General features: G+C 38.8%; 1 protein-coding gene across 4 annotated transcripts in view; it reads right to left on the reverse strand.

Annotated features, from left to right (window-relative positions):
* Positions 1-15,362, reverse strand: part of ctnnd2b (catenin (cadherin-associated protein), delta 2b) — a 176,298-nt gene that overhangs the window by 12,445 nt on the left and 148,491 nt on the right. For 2 of the 4 annotated variants that reach the window (XM_007260188.4, XM_049482056.1), the window contains 5 exons: positions 11,501-11,618; positions 9,368-9,553; positions 8,634-8,807; positions 7,397-7,547; positions 429-645 (listed from right to left, as the gene is read on the reverse strand). In XM_007260188.4, the coding sequence (XP_007260250.1) occupies positions 429-645; positions 7,397-7,547; positions 8,634-8,807; positions 9,368-9,553; positions 11,501-11,618 (846 nt within the window). Of the gene's footprint in view, positions 1-428; positions 646-7,396; positions 7,548-8,612; positions 8,808-9,367; positions 9,554-11,500; positions 11,619-15,362 lie in introns of all 4 variants that reach the window. The other 2 variants (XM_049482057.1, XM_049482055.1) reach the window with 1 other exon arrangement.

Genomic DNA, 15,362 nt, shown 5'->3' on the forward strand with positions numbered 1-15,362 from the left:
GCAAGACCCCACAAGTCTTTACTTTCACATCTACAAAACTCTTAAAGATGCAAAAGAGTTCAAAATACTGGAGATACAAATGTATCCATGAGTGATGTAACATAAAAGCCATATTTAATTCCATAAACTGGAACCTGGTATGGAACCCCTTGTATAGAGTGTAAAAAAAAAATCTTGAAATTGGTCAAGCACCTTAACATTGACTTCTAATCTTAATTCTAGTCTTTGCAGGCTTCTCCACACCTATAATGATTTAAAGTGTGGAACCTAGGTTTCTTCTTCTATGGCAGTAGCTGCTGCTATGTGTAACAGATCTTAAGAAGAGGAGCTGAATAACTGGCCTGCAGTCCTGCAGGGTTAAGCAGGGCTCTAATCTGCTGGCTGTGAGGGAAAGCTAACTTCATTTCTGAGGCACTTCTGCTACGTACTTATCTCCTTTGCTGCGTGCGATACCAATGAGCTTCTCGATGCCTCCAGCGTCACGCAGGGCCTTGGTGTTCTCCATGTTCTTGGTAATGACCTCGTGCAGAGCGCAGCAGATGGCAGTGATGGTGTCGTCGGACATGCTCTTTGCCACGCTGCCGCCGCTGCTGTTATTGTTCCCTCCCGGCAGCCGGTGCACCAGGTCTCTCATGGCGTACTTGCCTTTACAGAGGGGAGCAGAAGAAGAGTGGAGAGAGTTAAATGGGTTCTGGTTTATTAGCAGGCAGGAAGGGGAACGGTTGAGGGAGTGGAGGTGGACAATCTGTCTGAGAACTCTCTCTATTGCAGCGTTTTTCAGCAATTTGAGGCTGAGATTGAGATTTCTGCTTTGACATTTGCTTCAGAAGAGTTTGACACATGCAGTGTAGGGCTGATGGGCCTTTTCAGTGTTTTGGGTGATGTCTCTACTGAAGCTCAGAGACAGTAGGAGCACCAAGCTTCTTCTGGACCTTCCATTCAACACCTGTAACCCCCCTCAGACAGAATACAATATCTTTATAATTTCTGTAATTTTGACGACAACCTTATTAAGCCATATTTAGCATTTTTTAACAATGTGTTTGTAAAAGTCTTTATATTGTATTAAATGGAGCTTCTTAAAATATAATTATTGCTTACTAAATGTGTATAGAATCAATATATTTTAGAGACATTTTTTATTTATTTAAAACAAACAAAAGCATTAAAATCTCCAGTGCAAATAACAAACAGTGCACGTTCCAGTAAACCATGTGACCTAACAGATTTCATTAAGCTTTTATAATGTTTTTTTAAATGTAAATAAAGTAATAAGCATTACATTAGAAAGTGATGTTTATATTAGCGGTGTCAATCTCTTAAAAATTAATTGTATTAATCTTCACAATATTCTGTGATTAATCATACTAAAAATGAATCATAATTCTGTGATTAATGTAAAAAATACAACTAGATACTTTACTGTATTATAATTATTATCGTATGGTGGTGTTGATGCTTTTTTTTTAATGTGATTATTTTGATGTGAGTTGAACTGAAAGCTGTAACAGAGAAAAAAAATTATAGAGTAACTGCACATTCTACCTTTAACAACTTGGAAACAACGTGCGAACAGAAAGAAAGAGCGAGAGAGAGAGAGAGAGAGAGAGTGCTTCAGCACAGCGATGGTGTGATGATAGTTTGGAGGAAAATGAAGTAGTGGGGATAGAAGTAGCGGATGGTTCCAGGTAGCTTGTTGGATTAACATCATTGCTAACCGGACACACAATAAACAGCATGATCGACCACATGCACACTAGATCTTAGATTGGGCCCAAAAAATGCAGCCCGACCCAGTCCGAGCATGTGCACATTCTGCACAAGCCCAACCCGACCCGCCCTATAAACTGCCATTATGAGACCATTTAAACCCAGCATTTTTTAGTAAGTTGAGCGTTAAAACTGAGCTTTTAAAAATAATTCTCAGGCAGTTTAAATAAGCAAAATCTGTTCAGAATTATGCTAATTAACATTGCAAAACTAAAGATGCATAGACCCATTATTTAAAAAAAACTTCTATTAAAGAACCGATCTTCACGTCTACTCTAATATAATTAACAATGTTTAAGAATATAAAACCCTTTTTTCAACAAACTATATATATTTTTTTATTTTAAGCATATAGCCTTTTGCAGAACAAACAACAACTAAATGGCTATGCACTGCACACTCATTAAACCGAATTAGACCAAGAACAATAACAATTTACAATTACTTTCGTCTACTCTAAAATAATAAAAAAATAAGTTTTAGAATATAAATTGGTTTCTGAGCAAACAATTTTGGTAACACTTTACTTGGATGGTCCATTTGATGGCCTCTTTGATGCTCAACTGAAATTCATCTAACATTCAACTACATGTCTATTAAATGCAAATGAACTAAAAGTTGAAAGTAAATGATTCTCTATTGAATATAACCCTACATTCAACTCTAACTCAAACACTTATCTTAATATTTTAGGATTGGGTTTAGGGTTAGATTTTAAGTTTAGGTTAAGGTTAAGGTTAGGGTTAGGTGTAGGGTTTGATTTTATGGTTAATTAAGGGTTAAGGTTAGGGTTAGGTGTAGGGTTAGGTTCTATTTTAAAACATTTACATTCAACATAGGGTTAAGTTAAATTTAATGGACATTCAATTCAGTGTTAGTTGAATGTCAGTTAAGCATCAACAAGACCATGAAATGGACCATCCAAGTAAAGTGTTACCACAAACATACAGGCTAAGCGCAGAAAACAAAAACAGCAATAAGACTATGTGCATCTTTTTGCTGTGAAATGCTAAGAGCATGCTGAATTAACACACTCTTCGAAGTCAACACACATGTTACTATCAACAGCTACCTTGAAGTAGCTCCATACCTCTGACTTTCCTTCTCATTGGGCCAAAGTTACTGCAGCTCACACTTTTCTCCTCACTTCAGAAGGCTCCTGGCTACACACAGTGCATAATGCGGACAAGCGGAGGAGTTGACGTAGTGCGCAGTGCTACTGTGCAGTTCCAGAGCTGCATGATTATAACTGCATGATTATAACTTTTGCAACTTTTTGTAAAACACAGTTTGATTTGTTACTTTACTATACTGTGATTATCACACCATAGCTTTGTATAAAATAAAAATAGCATTAAAAAAGCAAGCCCGGGTTGGGGCAGAGAATTTAAACTCTAGACCACAATTGCACAGACAAACTCATCATTTCCATCAATAATAAAATCTCTGTGTGAAGCACAAAGCTGGGTGCTGCAGAGTGGGTTAGGGCGTTGAAAATGAAGCTCTCAGATTGGCCAAAAACACAACGCTTGTGCACAGACCTCTCAGTGGCAGAATCAACTTCAGTGACAACCTGACTTCTGAAACTGGTGAAATGTAAGATCAAAAATCACATAAAAAAAACTGTTGGACCCAGAGGGAAGTGTCAGATTGCAGTGCTAGTCAGAAGGAAGATAAAGGTTACAGAAAACAATAATTTATTAAAAAGAAGTACAGTAGTACCTACCGTATTTTTTGCACTATAAGGCACAATTAAAATCCTTTCATTTTCCCAAAAAATCATCAGTGTGCTTTAAGAATCCAATGCGCTTTATGTATGAATTTTACCAGTCAGGTTGTAAGGAGCAGTAAAGCCACTCTGCTGAAGTACAGCTTTAAACAGGAGTTTCAGTTTAGAGAATCTTAAGCTTACTTAAGATTCTTAATTACTTAAAATTACTTAAATGAAAGTGCTTTACTCACCCAAATTAACAGTTTTCAGGTGAGAAATCTGTGTAGATTAATATCCAGCACTTGCTTGACTCAGCGGTAGGGGTGTGCCATATCGTATCGCACGCGATAATATCACCAACATTTTTGAATATCATAAACGATATTATGACCTAAAATATCGTTATATGTCACCCACCTCTCATAATCACATCAGGGTACTACATTTTTGCTGTTTTTAGAAAAAAATAAAAATTCACACTGTTCTCATTTCCTATTATATTCTACTTCTAGAGAAATAACAGATATATCTGTATCCAGTATCATTTATTTTATTTTAATCCTGGATATATTTAGAGATATTTAGAGCGCATTATGATTATTATGACATTCTGAATCATTGACTTCTGTTACAAATCTGATAGAATTCTTATATTGTTTAATATGCAAGAATTGTTTAATACTGCAATAATTTTGTTGCAGTAATGTATTCCTGAAATATATATTTTTTAAATTCAGTGTTTTTGTTATATATCGCCAACAGTATCGTTATCGCAAAAACATCATGAACTATCGTGATATTATTTTAGGCCCACATCGCCCACCCCTACTCAGCGGTTCCTTATAGTTTTTCTTAAAATGCGCCTTATAATCCAGTGTGTTTTATGTATGAAAATAGACCAGAAAATAGACGTTTATTGATAATGCGCCTTACGATTCAATGTGCCCTATAGCGTGAAAAATACGATTTATAAAATTGGAATGGCACTGAGTAATCTTCAGTGATGATTCCTGCTTTTGTCTGGGTGAATTCACCCAACGAATCCATGAGTGGTCGGTGCCAAGATCAATGGTTTGTTCTCACACATCACACATCTAGAAGGCCTGGTGTCATTGTGTGGGGTGCAATTTCACCTCAACCATTGGCTCTACCTTTTCTAATTGTACACTCCAAAGTGCTATCCCAACAGGACAATGCTCATCCATATACTATATCAATATAAAGAGCTTACCTTAAAGCTCCACTAGGTAGGATTGAGATTGTATAACTGTTAGAACTAAAGGTCAGAAAGCAGGTTGCAGTTCTCGCTAGCGTTGGTCACGGTGCCTAGGAAAACTGGTTTGAGCTCAGAGGAGCTCCGGCACAGAAACGAGAGCACCGCTGTTCCTCCTATTACACCTCAATGCAGCGCTGCAGTGAGTTTCAAGCTGTAATTTTACTTCTTTAAAAATATCAAAAATCAAAGAAATCCTACCTAGTGCTGCTTTAATGCCTGATCTATGCTGATTTCAAATGTTTGGGATGTTATCTGATGCACAATCATCACTCCACCCCTATTGCAAAATCTGCAGGAACTGTTTGAATATTTATTTAAGCTGCATGCAAAGGATTATCGCAGGACACCATTAGGAACCTCTACAACTCCATGCAAAGACATCTCACATGTTGCATTCTGTATGTTTAGCTTATACATTTTGTATACAGTCTAAATATTTCATTATTTATTGTCCTGCTAACCTTCATCTTCCTTTTAAATAGCATTGCAATCAAACACTCCCCTCTGGGTGCCACTGTTCTTTGGATGATGAGGGTGCCTGGTTGGATAAATTTGTGCTACAATATTCTGCGCTTAGAGAGTAATTACCTTCCTCAGTTTACTGAAACTATTTGAACATTACGTTTCTCATAAGTATGCCTGAGTCTGGCGTTTTCATCATTCATTTCATTAAGTGAATGATCTCTTTTACTCTGTTTCTCCTCCCCAGTAATCTGTATTCCAGCAGAACAGCCTCCACTTCAGTGAGCTTTCAGAATTCTCTGTGCCCCACATTTGCCACGTGACACAAACGCGCACTGAAACAGTCTCGCTGGTTACCATGGAGACTCAGGCCATCATCAGCATCTAAATCATCGCAAAGATCAATAATTGTCAATTAATGTCACAAGGAACTCTTCAAACAATAACACGTCACCTCTCACACCAGCATACATTTATTCAATAACCCACATCGCTGCCTGCATTTATTCAATAACCAAGATTACTCATTATGTGGAGGAGCACACAAACACTGATATTAAAACCTTCAAAGCGACAGTAATTGCTGAATACAATGAAGAGTGTGTAAATAATTTGTACTGTTTGCAGAACAGTTATGGAATGCTTTATCAGAGTTTTTGCAAGAAAAGAAATAGTAACAGAGGTGGAAATCATTTCTCAGAATGATTCATTTCTGATTCTTTAAGATACAATTCGATGTAGGTTTTTGCACATTGCTACTGTTTAAGCCTTTGTCTCATTTTATATTTTCTTTCTCTTTCTGAACAAATAATTAGTTCATTATAAATATGAATTACTTACATACCAAAAAAAATAATTCATTGAATACATTTTTCTTTCAAAATCGAAATCAATAGATGTGTGAAGGCAGGCCAGGCTTAAGACATGCACTCGCAGATACCAAACACAGTATTTATTAAAGGAATTAGACAAAAAGCCCCAAAAGGCATTATAAGAAGCACCCAAAAAGCTAAGGCAAATAAACAAAAAAGCTCAGTAACAAGGCTATTAGTAGAAAGGAAGTCAGAAAACAAAATAAAACGGTAACCGTAAGCAAAACAAGAAAACACTTTCTATGAGGAGCTAAAGAACTAGGTTCAATACTCGGCAAGAAACAGAAAGAAATGAGGGGTATATATATACACAGGTGAAAAGGTGTTTGCAATCAGTAGCTGGGTGAGCTGGAACGCCATAGCATCACATGATCAGTAGTGTGTGAGTAGAGGGTTACAGTGAGGGTGCATGCTGGGAACTAGAGTCCAGGGGAAAAAGTTCAGAGCCCAGAACAGGTAGGCTGACAGCATCAGGACTGACACCTAAAATAATTTTCCCACCATTTTTAGGAATGAAAAAGGAAAACAAATGAGATACTAAACAGACACTAATCTTAGTTTATTGCTACAAATGTATAAGCGACTTATTTTGACACTTTAATATTGACACTGTCTTTTTTTTATTTTCATTTGTATTGGTGACTAATTTTGAAGGTCTGTTAATTTCTATTAATGACTCATTTTGACAAGCTCAGTTTGTTTCACTGATTTTTATTTTGAAACCGTCTGTTTGTATTAGGGCTAATTCTGTGGAGGTCTGTTCATTTGTATTAATTTTGACCTTTTGTTTGTTTGTATTAGCAACTTGTATTCTGACAGTCTTGTTTTAACACTTTTTTTTGAGCATCTGCATTGACATTTCTTTAACGCAGTATGTTTATTTATTTGTATTAGCAATTTCTATTTTGACATGGGCTGTTTATGGCTTTGTATCAACTCATTTTGACACGGTCTGTGTGTTTATCTTGACTTATTTGGGCAAGGTCTATTCGTTGTTCGTAGTATTTATTTTGACACTGTCAGTCTGTTTATATTAATGGCTTTTATTACGGCAAGACAGGCGTATGAAATATTAATTATGCTGTTTTCATGGCAACTCTGTGTTGAGAATGAGGAAACTGTTTTTAGTTAGTTTGTGTGATGAAATCAAATTATCCACTATTAAATGAACTAAAATTAGTTGTAGTTCCAACATTCTAAAAACCGAAGTTGCTTATTTTTCAACACTTTCAGAACAAAGCATCACTATTGAAAAAAGAAAGTGGTTTTACGCTAGTTATACTCACAACTTTAAGCATAACTTACCAATTAGTTCCTTGTTCCTCACATCCAAAGCCATGTTCCTGAGGGCTGTGGCCACCGCACACACCACACGGTCGTTATCAATCCTCAGAAGCTCCACAAGAATAGGCAGACCTTTCTCCTTCCTCACTGCTGCTCGGATATACACCGACCACTGCAAGCCACACAGTACACAGTGCTTTTTCACAGGCTTTCAACTTATTTTAAGCAATATAAAACAAAATGCTGAGGTCTGATTTAGTGCTTTAGTGCCACAGGAAACTGAGTCAGTGTAGGGCCTTAGAGCTGCTCTTAGGATTTATGGAACAAATCAGTGCAAATGTAGGCTAAGAAATAAGCTTATAGAAAGATATTTTGGAGTCGTTCTGAGTAAATTGTGTTATATAGTGCAGTTCTGGCTGTAGATTTGATCATAGGTGAGTTGGGTAGAGGAGTTTTTTAGAGGAGCTTATACTAAATGTATGTCAGTGGCTGCTCCTACTCTGTATGTGTGTGTGTGTGTGTGTGTATATACAGAGCTGGAAAAAAATAAGAATTTAAAAATTATAAAAAGATGAGGATGAGTTTCTTTGATTTTACCAAATTGAAAACATCTGGAATATAATCAAGAGGAAGATGGATGATCACAAGCCATCAAACCAAACTGAACTGCTTGAATTTTTGCACCAGGAGTAAAGGCATGAAGTTATCCAAAAACAGTGTGTAAGACTGGTGGAGGAGAACATGCCAAGATGCATGAAAACTGTGATTAAAAACCAGGGTTATTCCACCAAAAATGATTTCTAAACTCTTAAAACTTTACGAATATGAACTTTTGTTTTTATTTGCATTATTTGAAGTCTGAAAGCTCTGTATCTGTTTTAATATTTTGACCATTTTCTGCAAATAAATGCTCTAAATGACAATATTTTGAATTTGGGAGAAATGTTGTCTGACATGCTCATTTTCCCGTTTTACTCAAATATATACCTATGAATAGCAAAGTCAGAGAAACTGATTCAGAAATTGAAGTGGTCTCTTAAGTTTTTTCCAGAGCTGTATATATATATATGTGTGTGTGTGCCTGCATAATAAAAATAAGCCAGTGCTCAGGAGGCTTCTTATTTTTTGCCACTGAACTACAGAGGCGGGGCTTCAGCTGCATGTTTGAACTTGTGTCAATCATAGTGTTGCTTTGACCTGCTTGGTTCTCATCTCTGAAGGGGGCGGAGTTACTCACTGGTTTTGGGGTGGGGCCTACCTTCCAGCTTCCGGCTGCCAGATTCTGTAGAGCCCCGGCCGCCCCCTCCAGCGTGTCCGGGTTGGAGCACTCCGACAGCAGTGTCAGGTATGGCTTCACGATGGACGGATGCCAGAGCATCTGCAGGCCCTTGGGTGGATCACCGGAGTCTGGAAAAGGCCCCACTCCATCCCACTGAGAGCGCAGGAAGAAGAACACAGACCTCATTAGACAATCATTGTTCGAATGTTTAAATGAGCTACTTTAGCGACGGAGAAAACTTCTAAACATCTGATTAAAAGAACGAGACCAGCGCGGCATGGATAAATTATAAAAAACATATGGCAGGATCTGAAGTTATGTGCTAATCTGATACAGCAAAAACAGTCATTTAGTGAAGCAGAGGCGATCCAGCTGTCCTAAACAGGGCTTCATTCAGCACCTTCTCAGATGTGGATTTGCATCATTGTAAATGATCGGTCTACTCCCATACATTTTGCAAATTAAAAGCCACAATACACCATAATGCAGCCTTCTTCCTCCCCATCCAGCCCACGCGACTGCGTGAGAACGCGGCCGCTGCCCTTCTCTTCCCACTGTTTTCAGAGCCTAAATGAAATCAGCTCGCTAAAGTAAGTAATTATCTCCTGGATGGGGGTGGGGGGAAGATGATTGGCGATGCGGGCCACCCGAACGGCAGTGCCGCTAAATGGTGCTAATTGCTAGCAGCTGCGATGCTCAGGCCCGTGGCCCACCTGATCATGGCTCTTCTTTTTCTTCTTCTTCTTGCCCCAGCAGCCGGAGCTCTCAGCGTCCTTCCCGCTGGCGTCGGTGCACAGCACCCCGTCCAGTTCCTCCGAGCCCAGCTGCTGCCCCTGAGACGTCTCAGCCGCCAGCCTATAGGACAGGTTCCTCAAGATGCACACGCAGTTCTCTATAGTCTGTTGGGGCAAGAAGAGACAGATTAAGTTAAAGGCAAAATGCAATGAACATCTCAGGCTGACTTCAAAAGGAACTCCATCTACCAGGAGCTGACGTTATCTTTGCTACAGCAGAATGCACCATAATCCCTATGCACAGCTCACCAAGTTTGGCTTTGCCAGATACAGTATTATCCAAATGCCTTTTTTTTTTTTCTTTTTGTCAGGAGACGATTTATCCTCTTTGTAAAGCCCATGCATTACTGCATCCGTGTTCTTAATAGTTTCTTGTTAGATTGGTCCTCTGGATGGAGTCCAGTGGAGAGCAAGGGAAGTTAATCCTATTGTCATGAGCAGTGAGGCAGGGCAAAACAAAAGAGAGGACTTTGATCTTGTAAACGGTTTCAGAGGGATTTATCTCTTAGTCTTTTTTTTTTATTTTAATTCTCTGACTGCTTCTCCCCAAGTATTAGACCAGCAACAAAGAGGTTTCAAAATTCAAACAAACCAGAAACTCAATATAGAGGGTGTCTGACTTTGTAACTTAATCTGAGCAATTACCCCTTCCCACTCTTAATACTGCAACTGCTACCACAATGGCGAGGGAGGAACACTGTGGTAATCACCATCGGGACTGGTGGAAACAAATTTGTGCACTATATCTATGCTAATGATTCAGCAAGTTCCCACTGCTTTGTAAAAACAGGAAAAGTTCCCCAATGAGAAAAAGCATGGAAGTTGCAAATAAAATGGCACACTCTATCCCAGTGAGAGCTCCAAAACTTCAATTCAATGTACATGTCTGCATTATTGCTGCAATCACTACAATACTATTACAGACTGAGGCATCCGTACTTGTTGCTGATAACAGTCTGGATTATCCTTTTTGTCTTTGGTCCAAAGCACATAAAAGCACCATTATTCCACAATAGATTTGGAATACTGATTTGTTTGAACACATTTTATTTTTCCACTGTGTGATTATCCATGCTAGATACCGCATACAGTTAAGGTTAAGGCGGTGTGTGTGTACCGTAACACCATATTGTAGTGCTTGATAAAGGTTTGCTAGAGTAATCACTTGTCCATGTGGTTCCAACAACTATTATTGAATGACAACTCATGATGCAGTATCAAACCATGAATACAATTACCTGCTCAATCATTATCATCTGTCTGAGATTACATCATTATTTAATCCACCACCTTTTATTTCTATTATTTCTTATTTCAAGCCAAGCTAAACTTCTTGATTTTTTGCACCAGGAGTGGCAAAAAGTTATTCAAAAACAGTGTGTAAGACTGGTGGAGGAGAACATGCCAAGATGCATGAAAACTGTGGTTATAAACCAGGGTTATTCCACCAAATATTGATTTCTGTACTCTTAAAACATTATGAAAATAAACTTGTTTTCTTTGCATTCTTTGAGGTCTGAAAGCTCTGTATCTTTTTTTATTTCAGCCATTTCTTATTTTCTGCAAATAAATGCTCTAAATTACAATATTGTTTATTTGGAATTTGGGAGAAATGTAGTTTAAATAGAATAAAACAACAATGTTCATTTTACTCAAACATATACCTATAAATAGCAAAACCAGAGAAACTGATTCAGAGACTGAAGTGGTCTCTTAATTTTTCTCCAGAGCTGTATATCAAGAAAAAAATAAAGTTGACCTGGAAAAAAAACAAATGGGGGGGAAAAACCCCAAAAAAACTAAAAAACGACATGACATTTTCTGTAAAATTTTGCGTATCTGTAGTGATATTAAAGTCATAAAAGTTGTATATTCATGGTCAGGTTAAGTACAATTCAGGTTCAGATTCAGGTTTATTGTCTCTACTGTCCTGACTGTAAATGCTCACACTCCTTTTATGCTCAGAACAGTGGCTGGTGGAAGAAAAGCGTTTGTGGCACACCCCAAAACAATCGTAGCATGTTAGTAATGAATCAGAACAAAGGGCCAGACCTTGCTGTCGATCTCACTGCTGCCCAGAGCGGTCTGGATAACGTAGAGCAGTGCATCTGTCAGTCCCTCGCACTCCCGCATCCTACGACGTGCCTCTTCTCCTGCAGAGCTCACATTCCTGTGGACAAAACAACAAAGACATGTAGTCACAACAGCCATACACAAGCTACAGTGGTGTGAAAAAGTGTTTGCCCCTTCACGACCTTTTTTTGCATGTTTGTCACTCTTAAATGTTTCAGATCATCAAACAAATTAACATTTTAGTTAAAGACAACAGAATTAAACACAAAATGCAGGTTTTATATGAAGGTTTTCATTTTTAGCTGCTGTTTCTCATTTAACATCGAAATGGGACTACGAATCTGGTGCAAGGCTATAGATACTTAATAGCCAGCTCAGCTTGTTAACCGGAATCCCCTCTTGAGAGTGCACCTTTCAGCCAATACAGTAGACCACATTTAACCACGACCAACAGTAGAGCAGCAACAGTCGAAGTGCTAAAGGATTCTTATTCAAAATAATGGAGCTTTTAGCGCTGGATACGTAACAATTTTCATTTTAAAAGCTTCACAGTTCAGTTCTGTAAGGGATTTCACAGCTCTCTCAGCTAGAGCTCATAGTTCTTCATAGTGTTTGTAATGATGATTCCAAAATGTAGAGAATATTTAATTTTAATAGACAACAAATACACAATACATTATAAAAGGTCCTGAACAATTAAGTATTAGCTTAAGTTAAATTTACCTGAAAGGTCAACATCTTTCACCACCCCCAAACCTTATTGGTGATAGGCCGATTGAGCTAAAATCAGTTTTATAAGAAAACAATGTGTCGTCAAAATAAAAATGCAAAAGTAACGTAGAAGTCCTTAATTTTAAATACATTTTTTTGTTATATTCATAAAGCATTCTTCCCTAGAGCTCTCTCAGACTGAGCTGGGATCTGCTGCAGGAATTGAGCTGTGTATATACTGTGAGCTGAAGATCAAGCAGCCGTATGCCTGGAGCCTGCAGAGCTTCGGAATGGTCCAGGAGGGCTCATCGGATGCAGCAGCCCCACACGCCAAGATGCCTGCGAAGAATCAAAGGCTACATCCTGATCCCCCTGGCACTCGCCGAGCAGCTTCACCCATGCCTGCAGGTGCCGTGGCAACCGCGCTCGACCATTAAATATTCAATCGGGCTCGCGAATCCTCGGTCAGCCGTGAAACAGATTAATTAGCACACTGGTCTTACGGGAGAGCTCGGGCCAGCCAGCCCACGTCCAGCATGACTCAGTGCTTACTTGCTTCTACCTGCTGCTGTCTCAGATCAGAGAGGGAGCTGTATGGTCAGGGTGTAAGGTGCACTGGAATGGTGATTATTAACATTCATGTATGCATAAGTATTTTTTCTATAATTAAAGACTGTAGTTCTTTTGTTTCTCTGCATATTTTATCCTAAAAGACCACTACAAAGGAGGTATTTTTTGGGTACTGGATCATTCTAATTCTCTTGTGTTGGTAAAAGTGGATAGACACTGCAGTGCTGTCCATCTTACAGATGGACTGAGAATAGTCCATTAACCAGAACTATCCATCCAACAGTGTGTCCAACGGACAGTCTCCACTATGGTGGTACTGTGGGGTCCTGAACATTGTAGAAGAGGGTGAAAGGAAGATAATTCAGTATGCAGAGAAATAGAAGAACTAAAGTCTGTAACTAGATCACAGTTCCTGCAGAAACTGAGTGCCTTATTGCAGTGCTGATTTGTGGGTGGTTACTATGGTATCCATGGTGGTTGCTATGATGTTGCTATGTGGTTGCTAAGGTTTTTCCCATGGTATCTGTGGTGGTCGTGATATTATTGCTAAGCGAAAATCACACTATTCCCAATCAAGATGAGTCGATATCTTAAAAAAATGGCACACTGCAATCACACTAATAATAAAACTACCATATTTTTGGCACTATTAAACTTGAAATCCTTTAATTTCCCCAAAAATGGTCAGCGCACCTTATAATCAAGTGCACCTTATGTATGAATTTTACCAGTCAGGTTGTAAGGAGCAGTAAAGCCACTCTGCTGAAGTACAACGTTATACAAGAGTTAGCAGTCTAGCAGTTTTAACAATAGCCGCAAACTGCAAAAAGTGCTAACTCTTTGGCCATCCAGAGGTGAATATTATCTGCCTGTAGCCTGCTACTAACCCCGGATAGTACTGCTGAAGCAGCATTAGCATTAGCTGCCAACAAAAGTGCTAGCTATTAAAACCAGCTTTGTGGAAGGAACCGCTAGCTAATATCAACCTGGCTTACTGGAACACTCAGGGTTGGTCAGTTTCGGGCTGTTGGGTGGCATTAGCTGCTAAACGCTAGCAGTTAGCTGCTAATGCTAACGCTCAAGCTTCAAGTGGAAATCTGTAAATCTAAGCTTACTGTAAATAAAAGGAAGTGCTTTACTCACCCAAATAAACAGTTTTCTAGAGAGAAATCTGTGTAGATTAACATCCAGGGCTTGTTTGACTTTTTTTTTTTTAAAGAATTACAGTTTTGTTTACTTAGCTTAGCTTTACAGGTCTTGCCACTCAGGGACCAGACCTGCTGAATTGCTGAGAAAAAAACATGGAGACATCCCTGTTCCTCACTAGGTGAGCCTAGGGGGCCTTATAATTTGGTGAACCTTTAGTGCGAAAAAACAGAGTGCTTCTTTATGATTAATGAAGCTGATAAGATGGACAGTGGTCTAACCCAACAATCATGTTTACTTCTGAAGTTTAAGATAAGAAGCTTTGCTGGTATATTTCATAATATATATATTTCATTTCATAATTACTAAAGCTATGAAAAAAAAGCTAAATCTGCTATTGCTCCATGTTAAATTGTACAACAATATGTATTAGCCCCAAATACCGGACCTTTTTCCTGTATTTACTTTTTTGCTTTTGCACCAGACAGGTCTGAACAATAAGCAGCGTTTATGTTCTTACATGGTTTGCTGTGATGCTTTTTGTTGGGACTCGATTTTTTTCCAAACCAAGCCAAGGCTAACAAAAGAAAACAGTCTATAGGTGTGGACATTTCCTTAAGAAAAGGGAAAATCCCATAGGGGGATCATGCCTAACAAGATAAAGGACAAAGACTGAGAGCCACTGCTCTAGGACAATGGATAGCGCTTATCGCAGGAGTGCCATGAAAAATAGCATTACATGAGCTGTACACTGTGGCACCCCGGGGTGGCCAGGTCAGGGAACATATGCTCACATCTATGAAGAGTAAGAAATCCCTACGTCTATCCCAATAGAGAAGAAAATCAGACAGTGCATCAAAATAGTGCACAGTCACAGCCAATATGCCCAAAATGAATAATCCCCTCCGAAAATGCAAAGGGAGGCATTGGTTGGGATCTCATTACTCTTCCTGGACAGGCTATTCTGGCCACACACAGGGGGCAGCCCGCATATCAGCAGCAAAAATGTCTGACAGACTGCCAATTGTTTCCCTGTGCCAGCTCTATAATCATGCGGTCTTTGACACGCGTCCAGCACTATAGAATCCTATAATGAAGCCTCACAGCAATAGAGCGGGCGCTGTCCCCTGCTGAACCAGCTAAAATAATGCCCTCTTTTCATAGTCCAAACATGAAACAGACAAAAATAAAATAAGTAATATCATAAATAGTAATAATACAAATATGAGCTTTCTCACAGCAATCTAAAACAACAAAAATCAAATGTGACTAAAACCTATTTATAAACCAATTAACTTATCAGCAGAGTGTTCCCCGCAGGCCACCGAGCTGATTAGCACACTCATTTCAGCTGCGGAAAACTGGAAACCACTATTGAGCGACTGTAAAACGGCCAATGAGAATCCAATACGCT

This window comes from Astyanax mexicanus, chromosome 8 (genome assembly GCF_023375975.1).
Source record: "Astyanax mexicanus isolate ESR-SI-001 chromosome 8, AstMex3_surface, whole genome shotgun sequence".
NCBI lineage: Eukaryota > Metazoa > Chordata > Actinopteri > Characiformes > Acestrorhamphidae > Astyanax > Astyanax mexicanus.